Source organism: Python bivittatus, unplaced genomic scaffold (genome assembly GCF_059951505.1).
Source record: "Python bivittatus isolate LINGU-HERP-01145 unplaced genomic scaffold, Pbiv_v1 ctg000660_np1212, whole genome shotgun sequence".
NCBI classification, from domain to species: domain Eukaryota; kingdom Metazoa; phylum Chordata; class Lepidosauria; order Squamata; family Pythonidae; genus Python; species Python bivittatus.
This window is the reverse complement of record NW_028277092.1, coordinates 2,155,684-2,173,437: the sequence shown is the minus strand read 5'-3', so window position 1 is coordinate 2,173,437 and position 17,754 is coordinate 2,155,684. Positions and strand designations below refer to the sequence as shown.

General features: G+C 47.1%; 2 protein-coding genes across 2 annotated transcripts in view; one reads left to right on the top strand and one right to left on the bottom strand.

Annotated features, from left to right (window-relative positions):
- Positions 1 to 1,087: 1,087 nt before the first annotated feature.
- LOC148214524 (rho guanine nucleotide exchange factor 2-like) lies at positions 1,088 to 2,594 on the bottom strand. Its single transcript, XM_088151134.1, has 3 exons — positions 2,305 to 2,594; positions 1,792 to 1,868; positions 1,088 to 1,287 (listed from the first exon to the last, which is right to left on the bottom strand). Exons 1-3 carry the CDS (start codon positions 2,591 to 2,593, stop codon positions 1,114 to 1,116), a joined length of 540 nt encoding a protein of 179 aa, XP_088007260.1. The 5' UTR covers position 2,594; the 3' UTR covers positions 1,088 to 1,113.
- Positions 2,595 to 5,803: 3,209 nt separating this feature from the next.
- ANKRD35 (ankyrin repeat domain 35) overlaps positions 5,804 to 17,754 on the top strand; it is a 31,894-nt gene continuing 19,943 nt past the window's right edge. Inside the window, exons 1-6 of the mRNA XM_088151142.1 lie at positions 5,804 to 5,842; positions 10,025 to 10,155; positions 10,948 to 11,036; positions 12,487 to 12,551; positions 15,088 to 15,145; positions 17,466 to 17,536. Coding sequence (XP_088007268.1) covers positions 5,804 to 5,842; positions 10,025 to 10,155; positions 10,948 to 11,036; positions 12,487 to 12,551; positions 15,088 to 15,145; positions 17,466 to 17,536 — 453 coding nt within the window. The remainder of the gene's footprint in view (positions 5,843 to 10,024; positions 10,156 to 10,947; positions 11,037 to 12,486; positions 12,552 to 15,087; positions 15,146 to 17,465; positions 17,537 to 17,754) is intronic.

The following is a 17,754-nucleotide window of genomic DNA, read 5'->3' as shown; positions in this document are numbered from 1 at the left end:
GCCTTTAGACCCAAGCTTTAACATGGTAGGGTTCTAAAAAGTTGCCTGCTCATTGATGGCAATGATGAAATGCCCTGTATGTTGCATGCTTGTGTAGGAAACATATAATTAGGATATTTATACTTTATTTCCTATATCGATATATAATTAAAGGAGTTGGGGTCAGAGTCGAAGGCTTTATGTGCCAACTTAAGAATACGAGCATTACAATTCCCTGTACTTTCATCTTTCAGTGTGCAAAATGAGGGTGAGGCTGTGGCTGTTTCTTCAGGAGAAGCTAAATCTATTTTGCATTAAGAGCCCTAATAACCAAAGGACATAAACTTGTGGTACCCTGGCATAATCTCTACATCTACATCTCTGCAGAAGTCTGAATCTGCAAAATTTATTTATTTATTCAGAGCTATGGAGAGAGAGAGAGAGAGAGAGAGAGAAATTTGTATTGAAACTAAACTAAACTAAAGTAGAATGAAAAAGAAGAAAGGGAAAGGGAGAAATAAAACAAAAAACTAAAGACGCAAAAAAAAAAAAGTAGAAGAAAAGTAGAAAAAAAGATATAAAGAAAGATATAAAGAGGCTTCTGATCCTCTTCGCATCAGTTATAAATACAATTATATTTTCACCTCTCTCTCTCAAGTTACATCGTGACTCTCTTCTTTCTATCATCTATCCTGTCTAATCATCCAAACCATAGATCACAAGTTCATTTTTTCTTTTTTATGCAAAAATCCATAAGGGATTTTTACAATCACCAGTAAATGTAGATATTGTCTTTTCTCTAATCAAACAAGTAATTTAGCCATTTCGGCAAGTGTAGAGTTATTCTCCGCGTAGACTGGACATTGCCGTGACTGAATTCAGTAGAGTGCTATGTGCAAAGCATGCTCTGTAAACCGCAACTGGCGGGGTTCACACAATACCCTCAGCCAAAATCAAATACGGCATGTTGTGGCTGAGTCCCAGACTTGTCACTCAGGGAGTCCCATCCGGTACTGGGGTGGCTTCAACTCCTTGCCCTAGGAGAGGCACACCCGACGTGGGGGTGCCTGTCCCACCACCAGACTGGATGGAAGGAAGGCTGCTCCCGGCCTGCCCCAAGCAAGAGCCCCCCACTCACAGCTTGACGGTCTGCTGGATGAGCTTCATCCAGGTGTTGCGGTCATCACGAGATGCGGCGTGGACCTCGTACATCTCGGGCGAAGTGCTGCTGATCAGGAACATGCCCTTCTCCTGGTTGGCAATGTCGCGGACAATCAGGTTCTGGATGCAGATAACTGCTGGCTTGTCCTGAAAGGAAAGGAGCATGTTCAGACTCTCTCCGCTCATCACCCCTCTTCAAAAGTGCATTTATTGTGGATCAGCAAGCCTCAAAACGCAACGTCCCCAGACCGTTATTTCATTTGCCTGGCTCTTCAGCTGGGCAAAAGTCCTCTTCAAGCCATCTTTGGTTCCATCCACGTAATTCTCACAGCACGCATACGGACGTGATTCTTCTCCAGGATGTTTCTTTCTAACTTCCCAGTGTAGTCTATAGCCCTGGGTTCTCCTGGTGGCCTTCCATCCCATGACTAACCTACTTAGCTTTTTCACATCAGCCAAGATGGGGCTAGGGCTGTTTATAATGCTTAATAGTAAAGACAATCCCAGTTCCAACAAGATCCCACCTGCCACCAATCTGTAAGGGCCCCAAATACAGCCACAGCCCTGCGCGTCCTGTGCCAAGAGCACCCAGGTTGAGACCTTGGGGACCTCACCCCAGGAAAAAGCTGCGGCACATCCAAGGCCACTCACCAGGGTGGGGAAAATATACTTTTGGTCCTTCTCTTGCAGGAAGATGAGAACGTCTGTCATCAGAACCACCAGGACATCTACAAGGGAAGGGGACAGGGGCCACGGGCAGAGGAACAATTTATTATGCAGCCCAAGGCACTACGCACCCCACCTTGAGCTGTACAACAGAAGACAGGATAGAAAGATGAATACATAAAAAACAAATAAATCACAATGGCAACAACTGTGCCATGTCTCACAATAAACATGGAGAGAAAGACACCTCACAGCGAGAGTCAGTACTAGACTCCAACATTCACTAGCAGCATCACAGTTTTACTTAAAACACACACACACACATTTTTTTTCCTGGTCCAGAAAGACTCCCTAGGCCTTAGGGAGCCACCAGAAAAATGGGTTTGCAAGAATGAATATTAATCAGCTGAATGTAACACACAGCTTGGGTATCCTTAGTTCGGAAGCTAAACAAGGGCAGGGTGTGGGGAATTTCCTGCCACCCCCCACCCCACCCACCTTTGAAGCGCCCCGTGGCTGTCTTCCAGAGCATGGAGCCATCATGGACGAGCTTGCGCCGCAGCATCTCGTCCTTGCTGAAGGAGCCCCGCTCCCAGGGCAGGTGGGCCTTGGTCCGCCCATCCACCTTGCCATAGATTTCCTGCAGCCGCGCATTCTTCTCGTAATTGTGCACTTCCTGGTCAATGGCAGAGATCAGGTCTTTGACCAGAGTCAGGGCTGTGCTCATATCTCTCTGATCCACTTCGTTCCCTGGGGGGAAAGTAGGAGGCACATGAGAGAGGCACATCAGCAGATTCACTACCTGTGAGAGATTGTGGGGAGGCTGGGAAAGGAATGGGAGGGCGAGGAGACAAAAACCATCGAGAAACAGAGGACGAGTCTGCTGGCAAACTCTCCCAAAGACAGCAGCTCAGCCCAGGCGGCCGGAAACATGGGAAGAAGCAGCGTTTCAAATCATTCCCAGAGATTCCCCTTAGTGAACTCGCGAGAAATAAGGCTGGGAAATTCCTTAGAGATTTGTATTCACCCAGACTACCTCAAAGAGACCTTAACTGTCACCTGGATCGTTCTGGCTTCCCTGATGTCGCCCAGGGGTGTGGGCACAAGATTATCCCTCAGACCAGCCCACTCTCTCGAGGCTCCTTGCCCTCAGGAAAATCTTTTCTCATCCCATCTTTCCACAGAGCTGCACTACAACTCCTCTATCGTGTTTAGGTGGCTTCCCCAGACATAACAGAGAGAACCACAGCCAGAGTGACAGGTAGTCCTCGCTTAACGACCATTCAAAGTTACGACAGTGCTGAACGAATGGTACTTACGGATGGTCCTTGAAGTTATGGCTATTGCAGTGCCCCCATAGTCACCTGATCAAAATTTGGCTGCTTGTTAAAAAATCTGAAAAAACTCTTCTGGGTTAGAAAGGCCGAACCAGGTCAGTAATTTCAGACATTAAGTTAAACTACCAGGATGGTACTCTGCATCCAGAACATTAACTGAAGCACAATCCTGGCAAATTCCATCTCTGGTGGAGCGGAGCAAAAGATCCAGCTGCTGCCGGTTAGAGTTCCATTTTGCATAAATTGGAACTACTGGAGGGGGTGTGTGACTTTAAACACCGCACCCAAGATCCTGCCCACAACTAAACATGACACATGTCATCAAGGGTATCCAGTACCTGAACAGGGGGATGGTTCCAAAGCAGCCTTTCAAATCAGCTCCACGTCAGGCACTGTAATGGACTGTGAGAATAACCTTGAGAGACGGGAGGAGGAACGGCAGCCCAGACAATGGTCTGAGAAGGGAAATCTGAGAAGCAGGAAGGGAGGTGGAGAGAGCATCTCAGAAGGGACCCTCCCTAGTTTGCTGGAAGGTAAAGCCAGGGGAGGGGAGTTGCCAGATTTTGTTACTGTAACCTTACAATAAAGGTATTTACCAGTGTTCATGGTTTTGGTTCCCTGGCCTGGACTGCTTGAAGGGCTGACAGGAACCTTGCTGAAATCTAGAGCTTCTTGAGGCACAAATCTCTCTGACCTCTTAAGCTTGCCTTCAAGAAGGATGCTTTGGCCATGGTCTCCCATGAGGCTGGACCTAGTTGCCTGCCCACATTGAAAGCCTTATCTGAGTCTGTTGTGAGTCAACACTCCGTCCCCTCATTCTGCTGGAAGGAGCTGAGACCAGAACTTGGTCACGTCTTCAAAGGGCTGCCCATCCCAGGATAGTGCCACTCTTGTCTCATTGCATCAGAAAGTGGCATGCGAGGCCCACTGCCACGGCTGATGCAGGACCTCCAAGACAGGAGCACTATTGTGAACGCCTCCTGGCTGCAAGTAGGGTCTTGGGGCTGCCCGGGGCTTGTGAACCAAAGGTTGCTCACCCCTGTCCTGGGCACATATAACCTTTCCTGCAAAGCAGTGCGTTAATTTAATGTGATAAACAAAGTTGGGGAAGGGCAGTGTCTTGCCCAAGATGTTTCTCGTGATGATCCCTACCTTTCCTTAATTTAAATACTGATCCCCCATCAGCGCGGTTTCAGAGCAGTGTGCAACACAGAATGAATAGAGTAAAACAGGCAGGGTGTACCACCTTGCTACCTGTGCCCTGCCTGACACACTTTTTGGCTACAATCCTAAATGCACGTTTTGTAGTATGAGCCCCGGTAACCAAACTGGAATGTCCAAATAAAGATGCCCAGGACTGGACTGTTCAGGCTGGGTGGTCCCCAACAAGTTAAGAAGCAAAGAATGGATTTGGGAAAGGGGATTATATGCCAGCGAGTGGCAAGCCCCTTGCAGATGCTTTTCCTGCCCGTCTGGCTAGAGGGGCCTGGAAGGCGACGCAGGAAGAGGCTCTTTGTCCGGCCTTGCAGAAGCCTGGCTGCTGAAGAATTGCCTCTGGGAGAGATCTTCCAGGCCGATAGTCTGTCTCCGTCACAAGTGCATTCCAGCCTGGAGACAGGGCGCGCAGGACTGAGACAGCCTTTCAGCTTTTCTGACTTGCCTTCTGAACCAAGTTTCTAGATCTTATGCTGAAGATGGTGTCAGATGCCTGAGGACACCTCAGAGGCCAAAGAAACGGCTCAACCAAACCACCTCTGGGCAGGGGCAAGGATGTCGAAGGCAAAACAAAGATGCTACATAACAAGAGAAAACCATAATATTTTACACAACGAATATTAGCCTCATTTTCAGGGAATTGTGGGTCTCCCTTTGTTTATCGCTAGCTGGGGAAGATGAGAGCTGTTGTCCAATGCTTTGAAGAGGAACAGGTTGGGGTTCAGGAGGGCTGTTTAAGCAAAGCAACAACAGCAGTGATAGAAACTTCTCAGAAAGCCAGATGTTGGCTGACAGATGGAAGCAAAGTTGGGAGAGAGAGAGAGAGAGAGAGGGAGGGAGAGGGAGAGAGAAAGAGAAAGAGAAAGAAGGAGGGAAGGAGCAGTTGGAGAAATGATTCTTCCGCTGGAGGCATTTGCGGATATTCTCCTAGTCTCTCTGCCTGCAACTAGGCTGGAGAATTTCCAGAGATGCAACCGTGAACTGTGAACCATGACTTTTTTCTTTGTTCTTTGGCAACAATGATGGTTAGATTGGGTGACCTATCATGCCAGGAGAAAGTGGGAGGGTGGGTCCGAAGCCGCTTTGCTTTCAAGTCAGGCGACGAGCGAGATTAGCTGGGATGAGCGTCTGGGGCAAGTCGAGGCCTGGGCTGAGACAGGGAAACAGGTGTGCGGGAGGCACACCAGGGCAGGATTGCGCAGCTTCCTGCAAAGGCCCGCAGGCATCTCAAGCGCTCCCTTGAAGCCACACAAATCAGGAGCTCCGACGGGCTGCAGCTCGGAGATGCGCTCTAACTGGTGGTGGCTTTCTCCTTTTAAGAGGGCATCTCGCCTAGGAGAAGGTCTCTGGCCAGCAATGGATTGAGCCTGGCCCATACACCTCCGGTCGGAACGAGATCCTTGGCCTTTCGGGACCAGAGGAGGGGCTGGAAGGAAGCCACAGCCATGAAGAAAATGTTCTCTTGCTCCAGCAATCAAGTGGCGGTGGGTAACAACTGCCGGGTTCACTGAATCTCGGTCTGACAAGTGGCAGGAACAAATGTGATGCTGAAGCCTGTAGATATATACTTGTAAAAAGCAGCAGAAGTGTGGGACCTAAAGGCAATGAAAACGTGGTTTTTATCTCTTGATTTGAATCAAGCTGCTAGTCCTTAAGGTTGCAGAGAAAAGCTTGGAAAACCAGAATCTGTGCCAAGGCACAGGAGGAGCTGTATGCTTTGGGGCGCTGAGGAGGGGAGCATTAGGGCTTTCTCCAGCTTATCTTGCTACTCAGGGGCTAGCAAACACTACTCTGCCTTTGCTGCTTGAGGCAACTGGATCTCTGTTCCTACCGGGAGGGATGGCAAGGCTTTGTTTCTAGGCAAGCCGCAGTTTTCCACTTTACTTTTTTACTGAAATTTCTTCCAAAGCAAAGCAAAGGTAAAAGGTGCCAGAGCCCTGCATGGGACGGGAAGAGGCATGAATGGGGTCCTGTCGCCCCTTCTCCAGAGGCCTCGTGCAATGGGTGGTGAGAATAACCTTGAGAGACAGGAGGAAGAGACGCACCCATGGTCCGAGAAGCGCAATCTGAGTCCGGAGCAGCAGTGGAAGTTGAGAAAGCGTCTCAGGCTTGGCTCTCCCTGGTTCTCTTTAGGATAAAGGCAGGGAGGCACATTCAGAGTTGCAAAATTCTGCTGCTGCAACCCTGGAATAAAAGTGGTTTAGTATGCATGACTTTGGTGTTCAAGTCTGGTCTACCTTGCAGGGCTACACCTAGGAGCCAATACTGGGGCTCAGTGTAAAAGGCGCTCTGCACATGATTAGAGGCGCACAGTGTATGTTCTGGCTGGAATCCTCACGCTCATATTCCAAGGCTCAGTCCCAGCTCAGAGAGGTCCTTGGGAAAAGGTTGCTGAGTCCAATTCAGCATTTCAAAGAAGTGGAAATTCTTTTTTGTCTCTTTGCATTGCTCAGTCTTGCTCTGTCCTGCCCTGGGTTCAACCCAGCCTCGGGGACTTCATTTTGCATGACTTCAGCTTCTTCTGAGGTGGCATCTGCCCTTGTCGGGGGACTTTTATTTAGTGTGGCAGCGTCACTTCTCATGGGTGTTGCCACCCTCAACTCTGCAGCTGAGAGGAAGGGCTCGAATGGAGCATGTGTGGGGCTGAGCGGTCCTCTTGGGGTTTCCGTGGCAAATGGGGAGCCCTGGCAGACCCCTTCTTCCAAGAGGGTCACAGGTCCTTTCAAAAGGATGATCCAAGCAGCTGGTACTTCCTGACATCTCTGAATCAGTCCAAGCAGGGAGGTTCTAACTCTTCCACCTTCTCCCTTCAGCCCAATCCTGGGAAAGAGAGACCGAAAGAGGGTTGGATCCAGAAATAGAGAACTTCACAAACCTCGAAATCCTGAGATCACAACGATAGCTGTGTTGGGAGGAGGCTCTCATGAAGAATTCCTTTGCAAATGAGGCAAAATCACTAGACATAAAAAGAAGCTTATTTAGAAAATGAAAATAGAGGAAAAACAAGGAAGGCAATAATCCTACACATAGAATTCCAAATAAATAAATAAATAAATAAATAAATAAATAAATAAATACCCTTAGCCTAGCTAAATTAGTTTCTTCTTCTAAATTATGTGGCTTTCAAAATATGTTTAGGATATATTGCAAAGAGGATGGTTGAAGAGAGGTTATCTACACTTTCTAGCTGGAAGTTGTCAGGCAGGTTCTCCTTGCCTGCTCTTTCTTTCTTTCTTTCTTTCTTTCTTTCTTTCTTTCTTTCTTTCTTTCTTTCTTTCTTTCTTCCTTCCTTCCTTCCTTCCTTCCTTCCTTCCTTCCTTCCTTCCTTCCTTCCTTCCTTCCTTCCCTTCCCCTCCCCTCCCCTCCCCTCCCCTCCCCTCCCCTTCCCTTCCCTTCCCTTCCCTTCCCTTCCCTTCCCTTCCCTTCCCTTCCCTTCCCTTCCCTTCCCTTCCCTTCCCTTCCCTTCTTTCTCTCTCTCTCTCTCCTCTTTTTCCTATAGTACTTTTATAGAATGTGGAGTATAAAGTGAAAAACTGAAACTTTGCCAGCAACTTCCTAAGGACCCTTAGTGGAGTGATAAAGGCCATTGAATTAAAAAGATTCCACAAAAGAGACTTTTTGGGGAGAACAAAAGAGATATTCCATTTACTCAGACCTCTCGCCACAGGGTCATTTCCCCGAATGCTAGAGGTGGCACTGTTGTGTCCTCCCCCAAACTAGATGATTGTCACAGAAACACGTAAAAACTTGTGCATTTCAAATGAAAGGGGCTGGATGGTCCTCTATCGGAGATGCTACAATGGCTCCTGCACTGAGCAGGAGGTTACACTTACAGAGGTTGCACTCTGTAAGAATTGGGAGCATACTCCGTGACCCAAGAGCTTCTCCCCAGAAAAAAAGCAGATTCCCTCCTGGTTTCTTGGGAACTGAATGACCCGAGAGCGGAAGGCAGTCTTCTGCACCCTGCCAACGCCCCAGGAGCGTGGTTTCTCAGCATAACTAGGGCTGAAGTGAGAGCACGGTGTGTGGCCCTTGTGAAATCTCCCCTCTGACAACACAGGGCGTGTTGCTTTGTCCCAGAGAGTCTTCAGAACTGGATTTTCTTCCACCACAATCACCCAGCATGACTTCCCTGAAACTGATCCACTTGCCAAACCAAACAGCAAGAAGAGAAGGCGCAACCCAGGCTCTTGATCCAGGCTCTGGGGATCACACCAGCAAAAGAGTCCCGGGGCAGTGCTGAACTGGGGCGAAGAGCAAAGATGCTTTCATTCCCAAAAGGGCACGGAGGAGCCCTGCTGTCTTATTTGAATTCTGAATTTTTTGGCTTGTTTTCCATCACCTTCTCCTGGCCTGGACAGCTCTGTTGAACTTTATTCACTTACAAATATATTTACCAGGTTTCCTTTTTCCTGATGCTATATGTTCATCAGGTGGTCAAGGCTGAGAAGCTATCAATAAAGTTTGAGTGCTGCTTTTGCCCAGTAGGAATTTTTCTTGCTCGACCCTTTCAAATAGCAGAATTTCCCCCTTCCCCACTTCCATCCCATTTGGGTAAAAAGGATTTGTCCTGTGCTATGGAATGGCAGGGTCTGGCACAGGGAGCGGGTGATGAAAGTCAAGATGATGATGATGTTGACAATGATTTATTGCAGTTAACATAGCCATGACTGTGCAGTTGGAGCCCCATCTTTGATCACACATTTGTAGCTGCTGTCTTGACTTTTTTGCCTCCCTTGCAGACATCCCTTTGGGAAATGAAATTACTAAGATGTCCAAGGGCTCCAAAACAGATTTCCTACATAATGACCAGGTTTGCCCAACCAGGTGATGGAAAAACAAGAAGCTTGGCTAGTTGTTTCATGCCTTGTGGGTTGGGGAAGCACAACTTGTTTGATTAGCTTGTGTGAACCCAGAAAATGAGTTAAGCATGTTGTGTGAACACAGTCAATATCACTGTGACCAAAAAAAAAAATGCAATTTCAGATACTTTCCAGCTGTCTGATGCAAAGGCAAATAGTGGGAAAAACATTGACTGAGATTTAAGCATGACTTCTCAGCTCCTCTGGACTAAAATAAAATAAAGTTGTACTTATTAAATAAAAAACTTGAAAAAGGTGGCTTCTTTCCTGGTTGCTGTAATCCCAGTTTGCTAACCTTGGCAACTTCCAGATGTTTATCTCCCAGAATTCCCCACCCTGCATGGCCATTACTGAGAATTCTGAGAGTTGGTCCACCCATCTGGAAGTTCTCAGGGCTGGGAAGCACATCTGCGATAATCCAAGATTTAGCAGGACACATGAATGTCTTTGCCCCCAGATTCAACTATTTCCAACTTCAGAGAACAACACACATCTGCCCCCTCAAGCTCCTTTTCTTTCCTTAACAGAGATGTTGGTGCAGGGAGGCATAAAATGTTTCGCCAAACTGTAATTCATCTAAATTCATCAGCCACGGTTTACCTTTCAGCCATTTGAAAACATACTTTACAGGGGGGTTATGAAACATGGTTGGTTCTTAACCATAGCTTGCTGTGTCTGAATTCAGAATCCCAGTTTATTTACAGTTCGCTTAGGCCCCTCCTAGCCTCTGTTCTTACATCACGCTCAGTTGCGGCTTAACTGCAAAGACTACATCCAACCTAAACGTCTTCTCTCACCTTCCAGATCGAAAGCTGGAACAAGCACGACCAGAAGCTGTTTGATGCCGTTGAGAAGGGGGATGTGACCCGAACGTCCCTTCTTGCTTCGAGGAAAACAGCGCAGCCCAGCAAGCTCAATGCCCTGGGCCAATCCGCGTACGTCCGTTTCTGCCCTCGGCCCTTGGGAGGGGGGTTAGGCCTCCAGAGCTGTGCCAGGCTGAAGGGCACCTGGCTGCGGAAACTGGCATATTCTGGGCCGTGGCTCAGCTAGAATGGGCTGAATGGTGGTTCTGTGCGCTGCGGGAACCCAGCTCTTGGCTCAGCAGTTTGTCTGAAAAGAGCATCCTGGGAAGAAAGAATATGGCTGAATTGTTTGGGCTTAGCAGGTGGCAGCAGTTGTTAGCCTGGGTTTAGGGGGAGCCACGTTGTGTGACTCCACCCTAAGAATGCCAGCTTTTTAGAGGGCCTTTGTGGCTATTAAACATCCTTTGGTCTGCCATTGCATTCTTAAGCAATGTTGTCATACAATTACATTTTTAACTGATTACTGTACTTTTGAGTTGTCATTGTAAGCCCCAGTGGGAATTTATTTCAAGAGCAGGGTGTAAACTCCTGTCCCTGCAAAACTTGGTCTGCAAAATTATGTGGCTTAGATTAAAACATTTTCTAAGAATTCTTCAGGAGCCCGTTCTGGGAAATTCAGTGGATGCTGGAAGTGGGAGCGTTGCAAAATACCGCTTTCCATTCCTTATTCATTGTATTAATTTATTAATTATTAATTATTAACTTTCATCCAAAGATTCTCGAAAACAATCCGGAGAGACCAGGAAGGGACCAAGGAAGGGGCGGGTGGACACCACCCTTTGTGCTTCTGAAATTTGCTGGGGGAGAGGGCGAATTCCTAAGCTTTGCTGGTGGGAAATTCTGCTTTTCTCCCTTTTCTTGAAGGTTCCACCTGGCGGCTTCCAAGGGGCTCACGGAATGCCTCACCATCCTGCTCACACACGGGGCCGAGGTGAATGATCAGAACGAGGACGGTGGGTACGATCCCAAAGACCCCTCCCATGTTCCCAAGGACATTTGCAGAGAGGGGTCGGTTAGGTCTTGCAGAGAGGGGTCATTTCCAGGTTTTCAGTCCTCTCTTCAATGGACAGGCAGTGGTAAAAGAGGGTCAGGAGAAGGAAGTCCACAGAGACCCCCCTTCCCTCCCTCAGCTCCTGCCTCAAGCCATTGGCTGGACTGCTCTGATGGGCAAACCTTTCACTGACAGCCAGGGGTCAGTTGGCTGACAATGTCTGGGGCTGGGTAGCCTGGACACTGTAGACGAGGCTGACGTTGTGGGGTCCTTGATGGCTTAGTGTGTGGTGGGAACTCAGCCACTGTCCTATGCTATTGGATCATTTGGGTAGATATTGTGTTTTGTTAACCCAGGGTTATAGTTAAACATAGTTTGCAAATGCCCCCAGAGTATCCTGAAAAGCAAAAGACCTGATGCATGGGCAAGGGGGCCAAAAAAGTGAAGATGGTGGCCACGAGGGCCCCCTCAAAGCCCCGCCCCTTTTGCATGCATAGCACATGCCGAGGGCCGGGGCTTCGGCGGTGCAGTCACAGCCACCCGTTTGACTTCTTGCTCCCCCCCAAATATGCCTCTGGCGTGGGGAAGATGCTCAGGGAAGATGGCGGGCTGGTGATGGGAAGCAGGGTCCCAGCACAAGCAAGCTTGCAACAGTCAGTTAATGAGGGGGAAGTCTGGGGGAAAGAGAAGACAGTGCGCTAAATCAGTTTTCCCGGTGGTGGAACAAATCATATTTATTTAGTTTATGCATAAACTGAACCATAAATGATAGCTTACCAACCCCAGGTTCTGGGCTCATATAGTCCTCTAACCAAACAGCCCTTCCCCACGTCGGGCAACGTGTGAGTTTAGCCAAGCAGCTTCTGACCCGCTGAATGGGAGCGCTGCTGCCCACATGGGGGGCCTCTGTGGCCCTTGGCAAGTCTCCTTTCTTTCTGCACCCTCAGAATGTCAGCAGAAAATGGACTTTTCTGGAATTGAAGAGGGACCCACTAAATGGGTGTCCTGCCGCATTGTGACCCACCGGATTGTGCCACACGCCAGCAATTTGATGCTGGTGGGTTTTAGTCCTTGGACACTATTGAAGACCCTCAAGGAGTGTCCACTGGGTGTGGAGGAAAAAGTGGAAATGGCGACCATGAAGGTGCCATCAAAGCTCTGCCATTTTTCATGTGTAGGGTTGGGTTGTGGCTGCCATCTTGACTTTTTTTGAGCACACCCTGCAGAGACTCCATTATGCTTCCAAACCCAGCGAGCCTCTGGACAGATTCCTATGCTTCATTTAGACTACTGTTTCTCAACCTTGGCGACTTTAAGAGGTGTGGAATTCTGGGAGTTGAAGTCCAGACCTCTTAAAGTTGCCAGGTTTGAGAAACACCAGTTGAGGTGCTCTCCTTCTTCTGTCTTTGCAGGCAGCACAGCTCTCCACCTGGCCACGATTGCTTGCCAGCCGCAGTGCGTGAAGGTCCTCCTGCAGGTAAAACACGTCGTCTTCTCCATCGGGGCCAGTGTGGCACCAGTTCACAGTGGCCAAAAGAAAGGGGCACCTCTGAGCACGTGCAGTGATGTTTCAGCTTGGGGGGCTTTAGAGGCCAGAAGGTTGGCCCTCCTTGTGAATTGTGGCTGCTCCACGTCCCCCCCCCCCGCTTCTGCGACGGTAGCCTGACTCCTGGGTCCAACGGTGCCCTGAAAGTTGGCTCCGTATACCAGGCAACCCTGGACATTTCCACAGGAGTAGCACAACATTTATTCTGGGAGGACCAGTTCAGTTAACCCTCAGGCTTTTTCCTACAGTCCAAACTAGCCAACCACCTTTTCTCCTAGCAACTCCATTTCTGGTTCAATTCAGCAGGCAAATCCAGAAAATTGAACAGAATAAACTATGGTTTGGTTAACCATGAATGAGCTTGTTGTGCAATCACGCTTGGGGTGCAATCATGACTTGGGGTCTGTATGTGTCTCTGTATGAGTCTGTGTGTGCATCTATGTGTATTTATACAGAGGCCTATATACTTGAGTAATGTAAAGAAATACAGACAGTTTATTTATTTATCTGAATGTGTTAGTTTTATTAGTTTTGGGGGTGTCCAGAGGACACACATAAAAAAGAGGCAGAACTTGGATCGGACCATTGTGGGTGCCTTCTTGATTTTTTTGACCATACCCTGCGGACCCCTCTGGACAGTTTAGATGAGTATAAAGTAATTAGTGCGACTGAGAAGTTAATTAGGTCTCTTGCTGTGAAAACTCATATTCTTGATTCAAGACATAGCTGGAAAATAGTGATGTCTATCTTGTGGGAATTAATAAATAAAGCTTAAAAGTATGATTATTACTTTTAATTATACTAAATTCTACTAACTGCTGAATAGAGAGTAAGACAGGCAGACCTGGAAGGGCGAGACACATCTAATGCAGCAAATCCGGCCTTCAGGGCTAACGAACTCCTCACCGGCGTGGCTTTGCTGGCGAGTCTTCCTTGGATGCATGGAGCATGGACCTGAGAGAGCACCACTGCGCCTGAGATGAGGAGGGGAGGGGACGAGGAAAGGCAGAGAAGAGGAGGCCAGCAAGGGACATTAGCGCTCCCTTAGGGATGGAGGCCATTAGCAAAGCAGTGAGGGTTGTGAGAGGAACGCTCTTGCCCTGAGGAGCTGGCCAACACTGCCAGGCTGTTATTCTCACGACATGCTCCAGCCGGTCCATGAAAGCCCCAGCAGCTGCATTCACACAGTAGGCTAATCTGAGCTATTTTAAACGTGACTAATTTGTTTCCAGCAGCTGAGCCTGCTTTCTGAGGTTAAGGGTGGAGGGGTCTTGTGAATCCAGCCATTCTTCGTCCCGAGAAAGAGGTGGAACTCCCCCCAGGAAGCTGAGAAAGGGCCGGCTTTTCTGCCCGCTGAGGCTCGGCAGGGCCACGTATCCCTCAGACCAGGCAAGGGCGTCCCCAGGGTGGGCCAGCTTCCCGGCTGCCCAGAATTTGGGCTTGGCTCCCAGCATCCTCAGCCTGTCCTGCCGTGCAGGAAGGGAATGATGGGCATTGCAGTCCCAAAGGTTTGGATGATGTTTCATGGATTGGGGAAATGTGTGAATGGACCAAGACAGATTCCTTCTATGGTGTCGATTCCAAGAAACGCTCCACGCTCCTCCCCTTGTTTCTTCTTTCAATTTAATTCTTAACATAGCTTGCAATGTTATGCCCACAGATTACTGGCATGGCTGGGTTTGCCCAACATCCTTAACTTGGTTAAGGAATTAACTCAGTTTCTGGGATTACCCAAAATGTTGGGCCATACATTTCCTTATATATTTATTTCTTAGGTTTATATCCTGCCTTTCATATAGAACCTAAGGCAGTGTACATAGTACTCCCTCCTCCCATTTTTCTCACAACAGCCACCCTGTAAGGTCGGCCAAGGTCAGGCAGAACAGATGGCCCAAAGTCCTCCAGGAAGCTAAGGACGGACCTGGACCTGGGTCACCTCAGTATCAGCCCAACATTGCCACACGGGCTCTTAATTTAACCAAATGGACTTGCTCTGCATGAGACATTAGGGCACAAAAGAACTAACCAAAGTTAATATTAACCAAGGTTAGCATCTCGTCCAAATGCAACTTTCACATATCATGTTGTATGTGAATCCTGCCTATCTGTGGAATTAGGATGACAAACAGCATCCTTGATGCAATGTAGCTGCAAGAGAATTGGGTGTGCATAGAAAAAATCTGGAACACTTTATAGGATTGAGAGAATGCATGAATAATGGCAGAACTAAGAGACAATTCCCAACTGGAAAAGGAGATAGATTAATTTGGGGGGGGGGGGCAGTGATTAATTTGAATCAAGCATTTCCCAACTTTGTGGGATTATTTTAATTCTAGGGAACGTTATAGTCTTAGCATGTATTTGATATTATACTGCTGTTAATATTTTGTTAAAAGCTATCAGTATGGATTCAGGTCACAGGGAGTTAGAAATATATTACAATAAGTATTTCACTTCTTCCTTGCAGCATGGAGCAAATGAGGATTGTGTTGATGGGGAGAATCGTACGCCTCTGCACTGGGCCGGTGAGTCCTAAAAAATGACCGGCTTTTTAAAAACTTTTTGGGCACAAAATAGTTTCAACTCAGCTCTGACATTTTGCAAGCCTATGTTGCCCGACCTTGGTGCCCCTGCTGGAGTTTGAATCACTTCTGTGTTTTGCCAACAAAACTGTATGGATGTATTCATGAAGTCAGCAGGATTCCAGCTCAAAACTGAACACAAATTTTACCCTTCCTTACATTAGTCCTTTCCAAATGGTTTCAGAGGTCACCTTCCAGAATTCCCAAGCCAAGTCAGTGACTTTCTTCCATGCGGGAGGCACCAACAGGATATATTTCTCCCAAGTGCAACAGCTCCTTCACAGGAACAGCACAACCATGGAAGAGGAGTGGCTGTTGCTGCTTTTTAAATAGCCCATTGATGATCTGCAGCTCTGCACATGTTAGCAGAATTTTAACATGAACAATAAGTCACTTGAATCCAGTTGAGCTCCTGGTGACGTCTTAGATCGGTCGTGTAGGACAGAAGCAGTTTGTCGTTATCTTCTCTGGGGTTGTTATTTTAATTCCCAGTTGAACCTCCAGCTTTGGGATTTCCAGGGATTCTCCCATCCCATTCAAGCAGTAACCAGATCTGATCCTTCTTTGCTTCCCAGGCCATCCAGGCTCTGCCACCTGATGGTCTACATTAGGCTGTAGAGTTTGAATCATCTCCCCTGAGAATGCTGGTTCTCTAGTCAATTTCACAACTGGATTTTATCAGGGAGCACAATCTAGGCAGTTTCACAATGCCAAGTTGTGGGGGCGGGGGACAACTCCAGGGCTATATTTTCCCACTTCTGTGCAAGTAGCAAGCCCCTTTCCCCCAGCCGTGACCCTCAAGTGAAACTAGTACGTATCTCATTTTGGAAATACATTGGCAGTACGCTGAAACTCTGATTGGCCCATAAGACCTGCTATAAAAGCAGTCAAGAAAAATGATGGATTTTTGAAAATAACATCAGGACAGGCTGGAACAAGTCCTCGTGTGTTTCAAGGGTGAGGCAATCATCCCACTGATGTGATGGGATCCCTGCATAGAACCATCTCACGCTGAGAGAGGCTGATCAGCTCTTCCGAATTCACAACTTCCATAGCAAAGTGTAACAGTTTACTGGCACCGAAACTCTCCACAAGTTACCTTTTCAGACAGGTGAGAGTCAGTTGCTTGGATCTAAGGTTCTGCAGGCATGATGACAAAGACCTTGTGCAGAATTTGCAAAGAGAGCAGAAGATACTGATGCAGCCTTGAGCGTCCATCACAAATCCTCTTAACTGCCTTGCTTGGTTTTAAGTAAGTGCAGATGTTAGGTTACATCTTTTGGGTCTTTAATCACCTGTCAGCAGAACTTGAATGAGAATACTCGCAGCAGAACTATTTACAGTTTAGTTAGCTATCATTTTTCATGTATTTGTGCATTTTTTCTACACCTTCAAACTCATGGACTCTAGCCAGTTTTTTTAACACTACCCATGGTTTCCCACATTGTACTAAGCCATGGTTTATTTAACTACAGTTTCTTCTAAAACCTGTAGTGGCTTGGTTCACAAACCACAGTGGCTGAGCTGACAAATCACACTAACCAAGCAAACCATATTACGACTCAGCACAGGATCATTCCACTTCTTTCTAGATTCCTATTGGCATATCTGGGGAGACACAGATATTAAACAAGGGTGAGAAAGCAAAGCCTGGACAAATTCTGAATTTGATTTACATTTAATTACAAATTACATACAATTAAATTAATTAAACCCAGTAGATAAATTATTCCTCGGGTATTTAATTGTTCCCCTTCTGGCCATATTAAAAATTACAATTTGGTAGCAGAAAGTTTTGTGCCAAGCCTGTGCCTCTATTCTGACTTCTCCTTATGAACTAATTGCACTGGGAGGGCGGGGTGAGAAGAAAGATGGAAAAAGCAGAGGTAAACCTGGAAGAGTTAGAAAGAGAAGACCAGTTCGATAGCGTCCATCCTATGTAAAATTCCATAAATGAAGAAAGACAGTTGAAGCATCTTGAAGTTTGAGGCTGAAATTAAAGAGGATAATAATTATCCTAGTGGGATAAGTCATACAGGTCTCACAGAGACTTACTTTTGAGTAAGAGTGTGTTTGATAATGATACATCGCTCCTTTATTTTTTAAAAAACTAAGTTTATTATGTTCAGCAGATATTAGTAAAATTTGCTACATTAATTTAGGCTGGTAATCTGGTCAAGAAAAGAGCATTTCCTGTTTTGGGCCCATTGTAGAAAGCCTATTTTTTAAACACTGGCTTCCCCTTTTCAATCCCACACAACAGCCTTTTCTGGCTGCGCCTCCAGTGTGCTACTCCTGTGTGACCAAGAAGCTTTCCTGGATGTCACGGATAACGTAAGTTATTGGCTTTTCATGATTAACGGAGGGGACTTTTTTTATGAGCCAGGATTTTACTACAGAGGAGCTGAAGGAAAGTCCCACTGGAAAATGGGAAAACTTCCTTCAGATCAGGGAAGGCGGTTTCAGATCATAACTGTAGTTATTTATGTGTAAATCTGCCCATTTCAGTTTATCTTTCTTGCTCATTTTTGCTAACATACAAAAGTAAGTCA